Raw genomic sequence first — 15515 nt, 5'->3', positions numbered from 1 at the left:
TGGTAGAGGATCCTGATGAGGATAGCCAAAACAGTGTAGAAAGTAGGAGCAGTAGTAAGGAGGAGCCTAATCTTAGGAACTCTTAGCAGCAGTGGGTCAGATGGCTGGAGATCATGCGTCAGACAAGAAGATAAATGATTGCACGTACAAAGTAAAATGCACTGGCCGAGGATGACCACAAAACTGAATATTTTCTCATTGTTACTCAAACTTCACAGAGTGAAATTGCAGGCTATCTTCTTGGCCTGGAGCTGACAGTGTCTTTGATTTGTTCAAGTGCGACTATATCCATCCTCAGTGGTTAAAGCAAATAAAGAGCTTGTGGTAAGCAGGGAGCTAGTAAGCTCTTTTTCTCCAAACCTTTCCGTTTTGCTTAGCGAATGTCTGCTTTATACTGTGGGCTTCTGACAAAATTGAAATATTGAAACTTGCTGCTTATTTAAAGGCAGTGCAACACTAGTCTCTGCCGTACCTGAAGGATTTGGTGTTCTCTCTTACTCTCCTCCTAGAAGCACTAAAGCATCTATTTTTGAAAGACTGGGGTGGCCTTTACAGCCAGACTCCGTGGAGACCAAGGAGAATGCAGGAGATCTGTAGGAGCCTTCATTGAACCCAAGAAGAGTCAATGTTGTAAGTAGTCACGTAGGCGAACTGATCAGAGCAGACTGAAACTTTAGAACCTGTTCTGGTATAGATGTTATGTTAATTTAGTCTTTTATAGCGCATGGCTACTCCATAGAGTGTCCCGGCGCTTTTATTGACAACCTGTGGCAGAGTAACACAGCTCAAATAAAGAAAAAAATAAAACGAGCCCAGCAAAAGAGAGAGTGAATTAAAGGGCAAAAAGCCAAGTTTTAAGGCCCTTCCTAAAGTCAGCAAATTAGTAGTGCTGCGTAATGCCAAAGGCAGAGTATTCCAACACTGTGGCGCCAGCAGCTTAAAAGAGCGACCTCCAATGCAAGCCCTTTTTACTCGGGGGACCACAGCAAGGAACAATGATTCAGACCTCAAAGATCGGGCCGGATGATAAAAGGCAATCCTCCTTTGGAGGTATTTTGCTCCCGAAGCGTGGAGAGCCTTATGAGCCAAAGTCAAGGCCTTGAAAACTATCCGTTTCCGGATAGGCAGCCAATGAAGTGACTGCAAAAGACCGGAGGCTCTGGCTCGCCTATACAGGCCAAAAATGGCCCGCGCGGCCGAGTTCTGGACCACCTGCAGTCGTTGCAGGAGATATTCCGGTAGGCAAAGATATAGGACGTTGGAGTAGTCCAGTTTTGAACCAATTAAGCCCTGCACCGTCGTCTTCCTATGATCTTCTGACAGCGAGGGAAGAAACTTGCGGAGCATCCTAAGGAGGCCAAAACATGTTCCCGTAAGACCAAGGATCTGAGATCTTAACGTCAGGCCATTATCAATCCTGATCCCCAAATTCTTAGCTAGCTGGGACGAGCACGCTGGAGGAAACATATTAACAGGCCACCATTCCTGCCAGTCTGGGTCAGATGGACATCCGAAGAAGAGTACCTCAGATTTATCTGAGTTGCACTTGAGGCTGTTAAGCTGGAACCATTTAAAAACAGCCCCAAGGCACTTACGGATACTCTCTCCATCAAAATCTTCTCCTTTCCTGCACGAAAAGAGGAGCTGTGTATCGTCGGCATAGGATACGATCTGGGCCCCAAAAGACTCCGCCAATGCTGCCAAAGTTGAAAAGAGTTGGGCTCAACACAGAGCCCTGCGGAACTCCGACTCCCAAATGCGGCATCACCGCAGAGCTGGGTGAGACCCAGACCGTTTGTCGACGGCCAGCCAAGAATGATCTGAACCAGCTGAGCACCGTCCCCCTCAGACCGATCTCATAAAGTCTGGCGAGGAGACCCTCGTGGGGGATGGTGTCAAAAGCCGCTGACAAATCAAGCATTACAAGCATAGCTTTGCCCCCCCGAGTCCAGTGCCTCTTTAATGGTTTCCGACACCTCCAAAAGCGCCGTCTCGGTGCTTAAATTGGGGCGGAAGCCAGATTGAGTAGGGTGCAGCAAATTGTGCGATTCCAAAAAATTGGAGAGCACAATGTGAACATGCTTCTCCAAGATCTTAACCAGCGCAGGGAGAAGAGAGATGGGCCTATAGTTGGCCACAACCTCAGGATCCAGGCCAGGCTTCTTAAGAAGGGGGATAACCATCGCCTGCTTCCAGGCCTGCGGGACCACCCCCCGACTCAAGGAGAGATTCAAAAGTGGGTTCGCCAACGGATTTACAACTTCAGCCATTTTCGCCAGGAATTTGGCCAGGCATGGGTCAAGAGGCGACCCAGATTTAAGATTAGCCATAAGTACTAATGACGAAAAAACTGAAATTGGCGGAAAATCTGCCAGAACTGGGCCCAAAGGGGCCAACGGAGCTAAGCCGTCCTCAGAGCTGGGAGGAACTTCAGCCACCCTCAAGGGAAAGGAGTCCTGGATCAGTTTAATCTTGGTGGTAAAAAAATTGGCAAGGGCAGAAACCCACGACTCAGAAGGAGCGGCCTGGGTTGTATTATGTAGATGATAATTATGTTCTGTAGAGGTTCTCTGGGTTGCAGCCAAGCCATGGACAAACAAAGCTAAACAATATGCCACTCTCAAATCATCTGCAACAAAGGTACAACGTGTACTGACATTTCGGTAAAGAACTCTCGAGTCAGGAGTTTATAGACAACCCCCTTCTGCTCCCACTTGGCTCTGCACATAAATCTACAGGAACTTCAAGAAGTCATTTGTCATATCTAGTCTGTAAAAATATGCTGTGACAATTGAATCTATTCTATTTCATGGATTCAACACTAAGCACAGTTGTGTGACATGTCTTTGTGATTTGTCAAAGCTGATATTTTCTGTAAATTAACCTGGGGTGCAGCAAAAATGGGTGGGGTTGAAAACATATGCTTTCCTCCTCACTAAATAATCTGTCGTCACAAGATGGTGAAATTGGAAGCACACCAGCTGAAGCTAAAAACAAAACGTGAACAGTCTGGTTCAAGGGAAGTATATAGAGCATTACAATAGGAAAGTTAGAAGTCGCATATACTGAACCTAATAGAGCACATACAGTTGCAAACTAAATTTTTTGCTACATGAAGGATAAGAAGCATTAACTATATTGGCTTACAGATTACTTGTTAAAATAGTACTTTTGTTATCAAACTGGAGACCAGTTGCGCCAAGCACAATACCCCAAAATGGAGATAGTATAATTATTTACTCAGTTATTTTCCAAACTAAATTAAACAACATCCCTCTGTGACTCTCCAGTGCCTGGATATAGCAAACATATAATTCTCCATTTTGGGCCACAAAATGAAAACCTAGTAGGAAATGACAGTGTGTTTCTCTAATAAACCTTTCAAGTTAGTGGGTGGTGAAGTTGGACAGAAGTGGAAGGGAATCTTCCATCTAAGACCTAAACACGCCTATTGGCATCTGACAGAAATGTGTGTTTCGGAGGGAAGGTTTACTCTTTAAATAACTGTTAAATCGTCCACCACTAGCAAAGTCTCTAGCCCTACATGCTTTCCCACCACTTTCACAAAGCATTAAATGCAATCACTTTGCCCCATCTTTAAAAGATATTTAAGTTTTTCATGCCATAAACTAGATGATGTCTGGAACACATAGTAGTTTTATTGTCTAAACTTCCCACAAATTGTTCACTCTTCCTCATCAGCTTCCCACAGATTGTTGAATCTTCCTCATCAAAGGCAAAATTAGTTGCCAAACTCAAACCACTATCTAAGTTTGTAACATCCCCTGGTGAAACTGGAATACAATTAACTTTCACACAGCCACTTAGCCACTCATTTTCATGGACTGTTCTTTTCTGGTGACCCAAACTAACTTATTTGCTGTAAACTAGTTGACTCTCCCACCCCATCCAATTTATCACTCATTCCAAGTGCATCCATGGAAAAAACAAATAGTTTGCTATTGATCTTTGTACAATGGAAGAGAAGGACAGGTCCCTGAAACAATTGTAGATCAAAATGCAGTCACCTTCTGAACAATTGGATCGCAATTTGCCTTTGTCAGGGCAAAAAAGGACCTATGTATAGGCCTTGTTGATGAGTGGCACACCACTCCACTTGGAACTTTATCAGAATCTACAAGACAAATGTGACTTCACCCTTGCACAGCCTGCTTGCTTGCCATTATAAAATACCCACACCAACATATGAATTATGTTTTCTGCAACAAAACTATCACTGACTGGTCTTTGCAACTGCTGCTCTGTCTATCTGTTTCTGTTGGCCTTTGCAACAGCTATACCATTCATCTATCTGTGAGTTTTCCCTTGTCCAAGAAAAGAACTGGATGTTAGAAAAGTGCTAGGTTCCTTTTGAATCAATTGGCTTCTCTGACAGACATTTGGATTCATCTTTGCACTCTTCAAAAGCCTAATCACCGCCTTGATGTCCAACACACTATAATCAACCACTTGCAAAGAAACCTGCAGACCAATACCAAGCCTGCTATGTATCCCAAAGACTGCGAGCCCCCCACTCATCTCCACGATGGGTGAGTCAATTTCGGCTTTAGACTACAAAGGAAGGATGTGAAAACTCATACTGAGTTAACACCATTTGTTCAAATTAATTGAAGCATTGTTGCCATCACTTGGTTACAATAGACGGAAACCATGCTACTGAACATAAACTTCGAACTGATCAATGTCCTGCACCAGTTAGAGTGAGCGCTAACTGTTTAGGCGTCTCAGGAGTTTTCAATGCCATCAGCCACAATGTGCTACTACATCTAATGGAAAATTCATTGGCTATGGTAGGATGAACATTAGCCCTCATGGTCCTTTCCTTAAAATCTTACCCATCATATTTAACTCTACTTTCTACCATCAAATCCCTTCAAAATCACCTGCAAGTTATCGCAAGAAACGTCTGTCTTTCTGACCCTTTTCAATGCTTATATGGAACTGCTATCCCCATTCTCTGTGCCACAAGACAGTCATGGGCATGCTAATAATATCACATCCAACTCAAACTGCATATAGATCTGGAGATCACCCCGAATTATCGCCTTACCTAAAATCTGGCCAACATTGGATGCAGCTGAACTAGTTCTGCCTGAATGGTCAAATTCAAACGCCTAATCTTCTAACCGGTGGACAAGTTATCTCTCCCACTACAAGTGAATGTAATTACCAAAATCGACTTCCGAAACTCAATATCGCAAACAGATCTCGTGCACCTCTCCATAAGAAAAAAAAAAAATCATAGCACTCTAGTCCTTTTTGCAAGCAGTAATATCCCAGCTGGACTTTCACAATGGCATTTAAACCAAGATTCGAAAAATAGTTCCTATAGCCTCAATACCTCTCTAGGGTATTTTCTACCCTTCTAGACATGCAGACACAAAAGGAGGTATAGTCTCGACCTGACCAGATACAACTATTAAAAGACTGGTCTCTTCATGTACTGTGCTGCACTATCTAGAACGTGCTCCTGCCACATCTGACAGTGGAAGCAGACGCCCTCAAATTGTGCTGAGATCTGAAGATGCACCACTTTTGTGTTCCCTACAACCTGGTGTTATTCTTACAAGGCATGACAACACGCACTGCTAAGACACGCATCATAGAACATCGCAGCAATTTCGGCTGCAAAAGAACGAACACTAAAATGAGCACCCACTTTCTAGAGAAAGGACACCCCCCCCGACTCCTTTAGTTGGCTTATTCTGGAAACATTTCCAAACATAACTAAAGAGGCCTTACTGATCAAAGAACAAAGGTGGGTGTATAAAATTGGCACAGACACCACAGGACTCAATGATGCCATCCCATGGTGTTCCTTAAAGCCCCCTTGAAAGTTAGGATACACCAAGTTTCTGACCACCATTCCTGCCTCCTAACATATAGAGCTCAACCGCTGTACTGGATTACACCTTCCTGTAGGCCACACTGACCACCTAAAGACATAGTGAAAACATAGCTTCGACTAAGTTCTGAAACCACCACCTTGATTCCCGATAGGCTTAATTATATAGCGATTTGCACACTTATACTAACAAGCCTTAACATTCTGGGAGAATATGGAGACAATAACCTACTCATTTGATGTACGCGTGATCTATACATAAATTTTAAGACCCAGTCACCATGGTTGATTTGATTTTGCATATATATATTTTTGTAGTACGTCAATCCACTTTACGGACTAGATCGGGTAACCTCTAAGAAAACTTAATACTTTTAAATATCTCTAGTACAACTCTGGTTACCTCAGAATAGACGAAACTTTTTAAACAGGAACCATACACACCACTTGTTTCTTCGTAGTACACCCAACATGGCGGCCAGCGCTAGCCGTTTTTATGATTGAATTTCACGGTCTAGATCCACCTGGACTGCTACGCCTAGTCGGTTTTAAACACTCACGAGATCGTAGTACCTCACCCCCCAGTCCTGGTAGTGCGGGGTAGGTCTACGAGCGACACGGACTCGGCGTGTCAGTAAGTAAAAAAACCCTTTGCTTTTACTGATTACATATCGTATGCTCGACACTCTGCATACCAACACCCACATGGCTAATGCACACTTAGTTTCGCGTCTGAAAAACCACTCCTTTACCCGTAGTACACTCTACGTGATGGCCAACTCTAAGCACGTCCTCGAATGGACATTACTTCTTAGACCTGCATGGACCGAGACGCTTAGTCTCTTTAAACACTTACGAGGTCGTAGAATCCCACCGCCAAGTGCCTGACAGCGCGGGGTAGATCTACGAGTGACACGTCTCCGGCGTGCCAGTAAGGTAAATAAACCCTCGTTTATGTTTTCTACCGGTTCTATATTTACCGTAAACTCCACAAACTACATGGCCAATTTACGCTTAGGCACCAGTTCCTCGTCTTCATGTGGCTTGAGACCGGCACACACATACGGGAACTAACAGAGCAACATATTAGGCACGGATGAGAGATAAACTCCCATTGTAAAGTCTTTCATAAACGCATGTTCGTATAACGCGCTTGTTCTGTTCTGATTGTACTAGAAACAGATGTCAATTATAGCTCCTGATTGCTACTATGACTAAAATATGTGATTGATAGAGATTAAGGAGAAGGGGTTTCAGTGACCCTGGAGCTCTCTATGTATATATATATATATTTTTTTCCCTTCCCCCACTTGGTTATGAATCACATGATATCCAAGAGAAGGGGTGTTAATGACCCTGGAGTGTTGTATTTACCTAATCTTTTTAATACTGCCCCTATACACCATCACAGAACGCAAGGAACTCCTTGCGTAAGCCTACCAGGAACTGCTGTGGTTTATCCTATGGAGTAGATAGGGTAAGTCCAACTAGTGCTGATGTAACTCTCTCTAGAGTGATCACTTCACGTGGTTTTGTGTGTTTTTAATTCTTCCCCCCCCCCCTCCCTACACAGAATGTGCACTTTGAATGCAAATGCACGCTCCACCAGCACCATGTATAACTGTTTTATGAATGAGCGTTTTTAACATCTTTTGGTCTCCAACTTTCCATACAGGTAGACCGAGGAGCAGGTAAAAATACCAGTCTTATATATTAACGCCAGTTGTCTATCACTTAATCCCCTGGATAGACTTGTAGATAGAATTTCAAGGTCCTGACGAATCACTTGAGTACAGCTCAGTAATAGTGAGAAACATGTTGACCAAGACGAGGCAGTATAGTTAACCCAGAACATAGATCTGAGCTACTATTACTTTACCTCATATTTTTAATCAGGCGAGGAGACATCGTAATAAAATTGTTCAGATAGTACTCCCTCCCCTTTTTAACATTCATCTACACTATCACCAAGCCCCACACTCGGTACAGTTGAACGACCGGCTATCGTGGATATAGAAGATCTCCATAAGAGTGCTCTCTAAACAAGAGCCCGTCGGGTATTGCACCAGCCGACTCGACGTAGGAGCAGCCCGATGATGTTACATTACATCCTGAGGGGTATGTGATTCACAATATCCCGATGGCTGTGTGAGGGCTCCAATATCCATAACAGATATCTTCATACATGGTACCTCCTTACCCAACCCCTTTAGGAACAGCTCTGTCACTTGTTGTTTACATACGTTGGGCACACTTAGCTGGACCTCACCAAAAGCCCTTTTGGCCCCCCCCCCCGTCTTGTTGCTTTGTTATTCTTACAAGCCATGATCATGGTATGGGCTACAAAACTGAGCAAAATCTTTTCAAGTACTTTCCATTGATCCAATATACCCCATACTTCATATGTAACACCAGTCTTGGGACGCGGAAAGGAACAAGATACCGCGTTTGAAATTGATTGTGCTGTTGGTCTGCCTAATAGGCTTTGAATTTACTGAGGAGATATGTGAGGTTACAATAGCTGATAAGGAATGTTAAGCATACAATTGGCAGTTAAAGATCAGACTTCCCGCAATATTGAGTGCTGCCCTGAAGAAGTCCCATGTGAATAGAGACGAAACATGTAGGCGGTTTTCAAAAAAACAATCCGAAAGTAAAAGTAATCTGTGTGATATATGATTAATAGAAGCCTTTTGCTGTCATATGTTCTATTACAAATGATGTAGAAGTTTTGTGATTTTATAAAAGATCTCTTGAGACTCTCTCAAAAAAAGTTCTGCTGTGCTCCTCAAAATTGTGGAGTTATATGAATGAATGCAGTGGTGTGAGCCAGGGTAATTAAAGGGTGCCTGTGCCTGGAAGTGTATGTTCTTGAGATTGTGAGAAAGGTGATATGTTGATTTTATTGTTCATCTATTTATTATTGGTAAAAATTAAAAACCTTTTACTGTTTTTGTGTAGTCAGTTTCCATTTCTAAATTATTGTCTGGTAAAAGTGTGAAATGTGATGAGCAGTGAGTGAAAGTATGCCCAGTAAGCCATGGAATGTGTGAGGTTTGTATGCAGGAATGTGTTTTGGTGAGGAGTGCATTAGTGCGCGCTTTCCTGTATAGAAGTAAAGAATGTATTAATGAACTGGTGTGAGGCAAGGTACTGGAGCGGTCAATGTGGGTTTCCTTTTTTACCTAGCTTAGCAAGTAACCCTTTCTTCTAGTCCCTAAAAGATTCAGCAGACCATACTCCAAAAACCGGACCTCCTTTCTGCTCCCACTGCTGTTGCTTTCGCCTCGCTCTCTGCTGCTGCTGTATTCTCCTTACTCTTGTTTGGAAAAATTTCCTCCGGCAGTGAGCCAGAAATCCAGTTTCTGAGAGATTGGTTCTGGTACACTGCTTGATGACTCTTCCTGCCTGACAAGTATGCTGTGACACGTCAGGCAGAAGGAGACAGTTGCACATAGCAGGATAGGGACTTATTTACCCAACACTCTCAAATCTGGTTCCCCTTCACAAGGGTCCCATTGTGTGCTTTCCCTCTGCTGATGGGCACTTGCCTGTTATGGTGAGTGGGTGGGAGTGGTTGGGGGCTTGGCCGCCTTATCTCAGTGTGAGACAGGTGGTACGTTTTTGGAGGGCTTTAATGTGAAGTAGACTCAATAATGTTCATGACCAAGGTCGTCTTTACATGATGCCGCTGGGGCCCCAAGTACCCGCCTGTGAAGCCGGGAGCATTCCTATATGCATGTTGCCAGTGAGATCTGCACAGGTAAGTTTGACGAACATGTATACATACATTTTTTGTGATGTGTTTTTAATATGATAAATGCGAAGTTTGAAAGACCACGTTACTATTCTGAAAAAGCATTTTATTTAAAAATGGAACCAGTTGTACCTGTAGAGGTTCTATGTAGGAAAAGTTCTGAAATTGAAATGCATAATTTCAGAGTTGAAAATAGGTATTGGCCTTGGAATTCTAGATTGTGTTTATTTCTTGGACCTTTGCCTGTTTAGTAATTGTTTTATGCACCATTTTTAATCAGCTCAAAAGGATTCCCTTACTGGATCACCTGAACCTCATATGGGTGATAAAGATGACATGAAGCTGCTAAATGATATCATGAATGCCACCTCCTTAGATGAGGGTGACTTCAATAAAGAATGGACTGCTGTCTTTGGCAATGACCTTCTCAGTGATCACTCTCTCAATGCTGCCAGTGGTGACCAAGAAAAGAGGACTGTTACATCATCTGGTTTTCTTCCTTCACAACTTCTAGACCAGAACATGAATATGACTGATTTGCAATCTTCGCTGCATGGTAAGTGTTTGTATTCTATCACCAGATTCTGGATTTCACCTGCTCGATGTATTCACCACCCAATCGCCCTTTTTCGTAGACCCAACCCACCCACATGTATGTAATGTCATGCAGTTTTGATACATTGCTTTTTTGCCCCCAGTAAAACTGTCCTGTCGAATAAAGGCCTTTATTCACAATGGGGCATTTTACTTGTATCTGTTATTGTGAAAATGCCATCCTTCAAGCTATATGAAGTAACAGAGGTAGAGGGGGGATACAAGGATTAACGTGTGCTCTGGAAAGGTTAAACAAAAAAAACAACTTTGGACGCTAGAGGGCAGTTAAGAGAGGCATCCATGTGAGATTTCACCTAAAATGTGCCTGTACCCAGTACCACAACTTTTTCTTACAGATCTAATACAGCGATGTTGCCATCACGTGTCCAAAAGGCCTAGAGTGTTATTTAAGTCAGTACGTGAATTGTACAGAACTAGTGCACTGATGAATGCCGTGCTCACATTTGGCCAATAGTCCTCATTAGTAGTAATTATTGTTCATTATGAAAAAGAAATCCTAACAATACAAAAATAAAAAGCACATGTAATCACATACAAATATAAAGAATTCAAATACTAACTTTATGCTCTTTACATTCCAATAGCGCCATTTTAAAATGACTAACATTTGCCAATCTACTAACCTGTAAAACATCATCCTTCAGAGGTCTGACTGCTCCTGCATTAAACATTGGTTTCATATGAAATAACCTTTCATAGATCAGTACTGGCAGATGCAGGTTATGTGATTTAAGGTTTCTTGGTCTGGATTGTCTAATTGTCTACTTTAACTGAAACTTTTATTGCATTTTTGCCAAATATAATTGTGAGGATCGTTTAAGGTTTCCATGCATTAGCTTGACAATCCGCAAACGTCTTATTTTCCACCCTCTGGTTTCCGAGACTGTTAAGTTGCAAATACCATTAAGTTAAAAAAATTAGGGCTCAGATATTTTAATAAAGTGAACATCTGCAGAGCAGACCAAGATCTCTATAGCATGATAATGCATAATCAGTGTTTTCCTTTTGAAAATGTTGACATTTTATACTTTTGAAAGCATTCAGAGTTGTTGTTTTAACACAGCGCTTAAAAGATGAATGGGAACCTTGTGCTTTCCAGTAAGGAAGAAACACCAAATTCAATATAGCTGAAGCCCAGTAATTATCCCAGCGATTGCCATTTTTGGCTACATATTGATTGCATGTTGATTATGCTTATAGTACCAAGTTATGCGTTTGATAGAACCAAATATGTACTTTATATATTTAGCCTTGACGATCAACTCTTGCTTTGAAGGTCAAATTCTAAATAGGTTTGAGCTTGTTTTTGTAACGAGTATTTGAAAATATCTATTTAAATAATTTAACTTGGGCTTCATCCATTCAAGGGGCTAAATACCCTAAAAAGCATCATGGACATAAGTCAAAGTTAGGAGACATTTACACAAGGGGTTGAATATAATTGTGCAAATCTTTATCATTGTGAGATGACACCTTTATTGCTCCATTACTTCAAATGAGGTGCTAAGATGATTGCGAGGTAACTCTTTCCATTTTTCAGAGGATGTAGGCTCTGATTAAATCTCTAAAAATACAGAGCTCTGCTTTTTGGCTTGGTTTGTGCTATAGAAATACCATGTACCTACATACAAGTGGCTCTACACCATCCCCATAGCACCAGTTCATTTTGGAGGTTTATTGTTTGCACCATTTAATGTCTGCTCTCTCCGCTCCTATTGTTAATGGCTTTGGAACCCATATCTGTCGCTATTCAACACAGTAATACTATTGATGGTGTTGTGACACCAGACGGTTGTTCAAAACTGCGCTTTATGCATTTCTTACCTTTGAATTATCCGTAGGCGCCAGACTGGATCCGGATTTTTTTTTTTTACAGCAGTACATCTGCGTGTCAGTAGAGGGCATCGAGTAACTCCGTAGCAACGTCTTCCACCGGATGCAATGTCGACCGAGTCTATATAAGCCCTCCCCTGACAAGCTGACGTCAGTTTAATCCTTTCCGCGCTTACAGTGCAGATCCGGAGAGCAATGCCTCTGGCCGGTTTTGGTCTATCTCAATATTTTGTCGATGAAACTGTGTGTTTTTCTCTGGATGTCCTCAGGGTGTCTTGCCAAAAACCATGACTCAGAGGAGTGCGACTCCTGTCACCAACTTTGGTTGAAGGAGTTGCGGGAATGCCGCATGAAACTCTTAGTGTGGTTGTCGTAGGCTCTACTTCATTCGCGGTCACCTTCTCATTCCAAGGACTGCTCAAGGGCCAGCTCCGGTAGTCCTTTCTGCGAGCATACTTCGACCTGGATGTCAAAGGGTAAGTGGCATCGTAAGCAGTCGCAGGCGTGGCATTCCCTGACTTCACCGCGTACGTGCGATATCTCCTATGTCCCACCCCGTCCTCCGGTTGAGGTGTCGGAGCAAGAGTCTACCCCGTGCCTTCTGGTATTCCCTGGAGCCAGGGGGACTCTGGTCCAGATGAGGGAATATTATCACTCCCTTAATGCTTCTTTGGATCTACTCCTCCATCTGATGTGTGTCTCGGCCCCAAGGAGGCCAGAGGAACCTTGATTGGATCCACGCTGGCAGTTTCTCCCTCTGCATCAGTGAGGCCCTCTGGATCCTTAGTCTGATCCGTTTCGGCTCCGGTGCACAGCCCTTTGGTTTCACCAGCTGCAATGCCAGTACCTGATTAACCGGCTCCTACGTCAATGGTGCTGATTGATACTACTATATCTCTCCTCGCTGAGGCGTCGTCACATCGATTTCTGGGACAGTATCAGTGGAGCGGTTCACTTCAGGCTACCCTTCCTCCTCCTCCTCCTCCTCCTTTGGAGGACCCCCCTACTGTTCCTCCTTCGGGAGGCAAGTGTTTTGGTGGAGACTGAGATGAAATGGAGCTTCTTCCACCCATGACTGGCACTGCTCAGCCTTCTCTGAAGGATAATTGGTTATCTGAACTGGGTGAGGCTAGTGGCCTTGTGTTTTCCCTTCCTCTAGCTTGTTTTCTCCTCCCAGCCTCGCTACTGAGTCTAGCTCTGCTTTTGCTGAGCTTCTAAGGAGGGTAGCTGTGATTCTGGATCTGCAGCTCCCTTCTGTGGAGGTGGCCATTGACGCCTTAATTGGGGTGCCTTATCCGGGCCAAACGTGGGTTGAGCCTGTGCTCCCCTTCAGTGAAGCCCTATTTGATGTTTTGTTGGGCTCTTGGGCTAAACGTGTTTCAGGGGCCTAATTGGACCAATCTATGGCTCAGAGGCACTGTCCTGCCGCTCGAGACCTGACGTGTCCCTGGAGACCCGACCTGCCTCCTCCAGCAGCCTACTCCATGCAGCTGTGTAGTTCAGGCTTCTACAGCTTCCCCTGACATCAGTGTCCTTTTTAACGTCCCGCCAGACTGGGAGTCTAGGGGTCTCGATACTTTTGGACTATATTTATTCTGCCACCCATTCCGCTTTGTGGTCGCTTAATACCGCTTGTGTACTAAGCCGGTTTTCTCATGTGTTGTGGGATTCGGTCTCGCTCCTTCTCCCCTCCCTCCCGGATGAGACCCAGGACGGTCTTACTCAGTTGATCCATGATGGCCGACAGGCAGCTAAATTGCTGATTTGATGTGGCATGGATACCACATATTCTGTCAAGCAAACCATGGCTGTTTCAATGCCACTTCGTTGGCGTGCTTGGCTAAGCACCTCTGTTTTGTCGGAAGCTATTCAATCTGTCTTGGTAAATTTGCCTTTTGATGGTCAACCTCTTTTCGCACTCATGCCGATTCTGCTTTACGCAGTTTTTGGGACGGACGGGGTGGAGCAGACTCTTAAACCCTGGTGTGCTGTACCGTCTGCTCGTCTTCTTCCTCCCTTACTGAGCTTGTATGGGGTATGGTCGCCTTGATTTCTTTCATGTATCAGCTGTTCTAGGGCAGTGCCTATTGGCATTTTCTTTCAGATTTCATCTATGGGTGGCACCCGATGAGGTGCGCCTACCTCCTGCAGGTATTTTTTATTAATTCTTGAACTATCAATGACAGGTTATGGTCCCCGTTATTTGCGACGCATATTGTTTTATGGCCCTCTTGGGCTTCAGCGCCAGTTGATGCAAGGTGTTCTTTTGCTTTTCTACTCAGGTTCTGATTTGGGTATTTTGCTTGTATTGTGTGGATGCCCTGTTGCCTTGTTCTCTGTCCTACAGGGTACTACATCTATATGCCTTACAAGCATTCCTACCTGTTTTCTGGCACTTTAGTACCAGTTATGGGGATTTCAAATTGTGTTCTTTGGTAAGATGGTGCAAGGGGTTTCTCCTTGCTCCCTTCCCCCTCCCCATACCCCCCTGTATTGTGCATTCGCCTCACTAGCCAGGGCTTTTTTCTTTACATTCTATCTGGTGCACTTTCTTTCCTAGCGGACGCAAGAGAAGAGGGTATATTTCTTAGCCTAGGGTACATTGGCTGATCCTGGCCTAGGCGGTATTTCTTCTTTAGTCTCTTTCAGGCATTAGCACTCCTTGTGCTAGCTCTCACTATGCTCGGGCAAGAATGACTCTTACCATATTTATTACTCTCAAGGTTCCTTGTGGACATACCTTGTCCGTATCTTCGCATGGGCGGACTGCTCTGCCGACTTTCTCTTCTATGCCACTGCATGGACTGTTTTTAATCTGCTTCTGCCATGTGCAAAGCTGTTGCTTTTCACTTTTGGGAAATGATTTTGTGCTTTGTTGGAAACATTTCCATGACGCTTCTGATACCAACCCCAACATTTAGTTACTGAACTGGTTGTTCTTCAGATGTTCCCTTCTACCCCTCTTGGGGGTTTGTCTCTTTTTCATCTTCCGTTTCTTCTCAAACATGTGTTCCCTGACCATCCTCTCTTGGGTTTGGTTCATAAGGAGGTTTGGTGATCCTTTCGGATTTTTTTTCTGGAGAGATATCCCTCACTTCTTGCTAGCGCCGCTAAGGTTCCAACCCCCTGGGAGTTCCCTGGAACTAACGAGTATGAAAAATGACAATCTTTGGTGACGACAAGATCCTTACTCATAATGTGACAGGAATTGTTGACTGGGCACAGGTTGTCCTGTTGAAACTGGAAATTTCTTTTTGCTTGTGGATTTTTCTTTTTTCTCTCCCTTCTCTTCCTTTGGAAGAGATAGAGTTCTTTCTCCTCCATGCTCGTGGTATACTAAAGGTTTCTTGCTGTTAGATGATACCTTCCGGTCATTTTATGGGTCCTGTGTCCTATTAAGACATATGGTCATCCACAACTATTTACTCTGACTTTTATCCGCTG

The 15515-nt window shown here is 43.6% G+C and overlaps 1 protein-coding gene across 4 annotated transcripts in view; it reads left to right on the top strand.

Annotated features, from left to right (window-relative positions):
- ICA1 (islet cell autoantigen 1) overlaps positions 1-15515 on the top strand; it is a 369010-nt gene that overhangs the window by 267569 nt on the left and 85926 nt on the right. For all 4 annotated transcript variants that reach the window (XM_085630894.1, XM_085630896.1, XM_085630893.1 and 1 more), the window contains one exon: positions 9904-10179. In XM_085630894.1, the coding sequence (XP_085487020.1) occupies positions 9904-10179 (276 nt within the window). The remainder of the gene's footprint in view (positions 1-9903; positions 10180-15515) is intronic.

Source organism: Triturus cristatus, chromosome 10, assembly GCF_964204655.1.
Source record: "Triturus cristatus chromosome 10, aTriCri1.1, whole genome shotgun sequence".
Classification (NCBI taxonomy): domain Eukaryota; kingdom Metazoa; phylum Chordata; class Amphibia; order Caudata; family Salamandridae; genus Triturus; species Triturus cristatus.
This window is presented reverse-complemented; position numbering and strand designations above follow the sequence as displayed.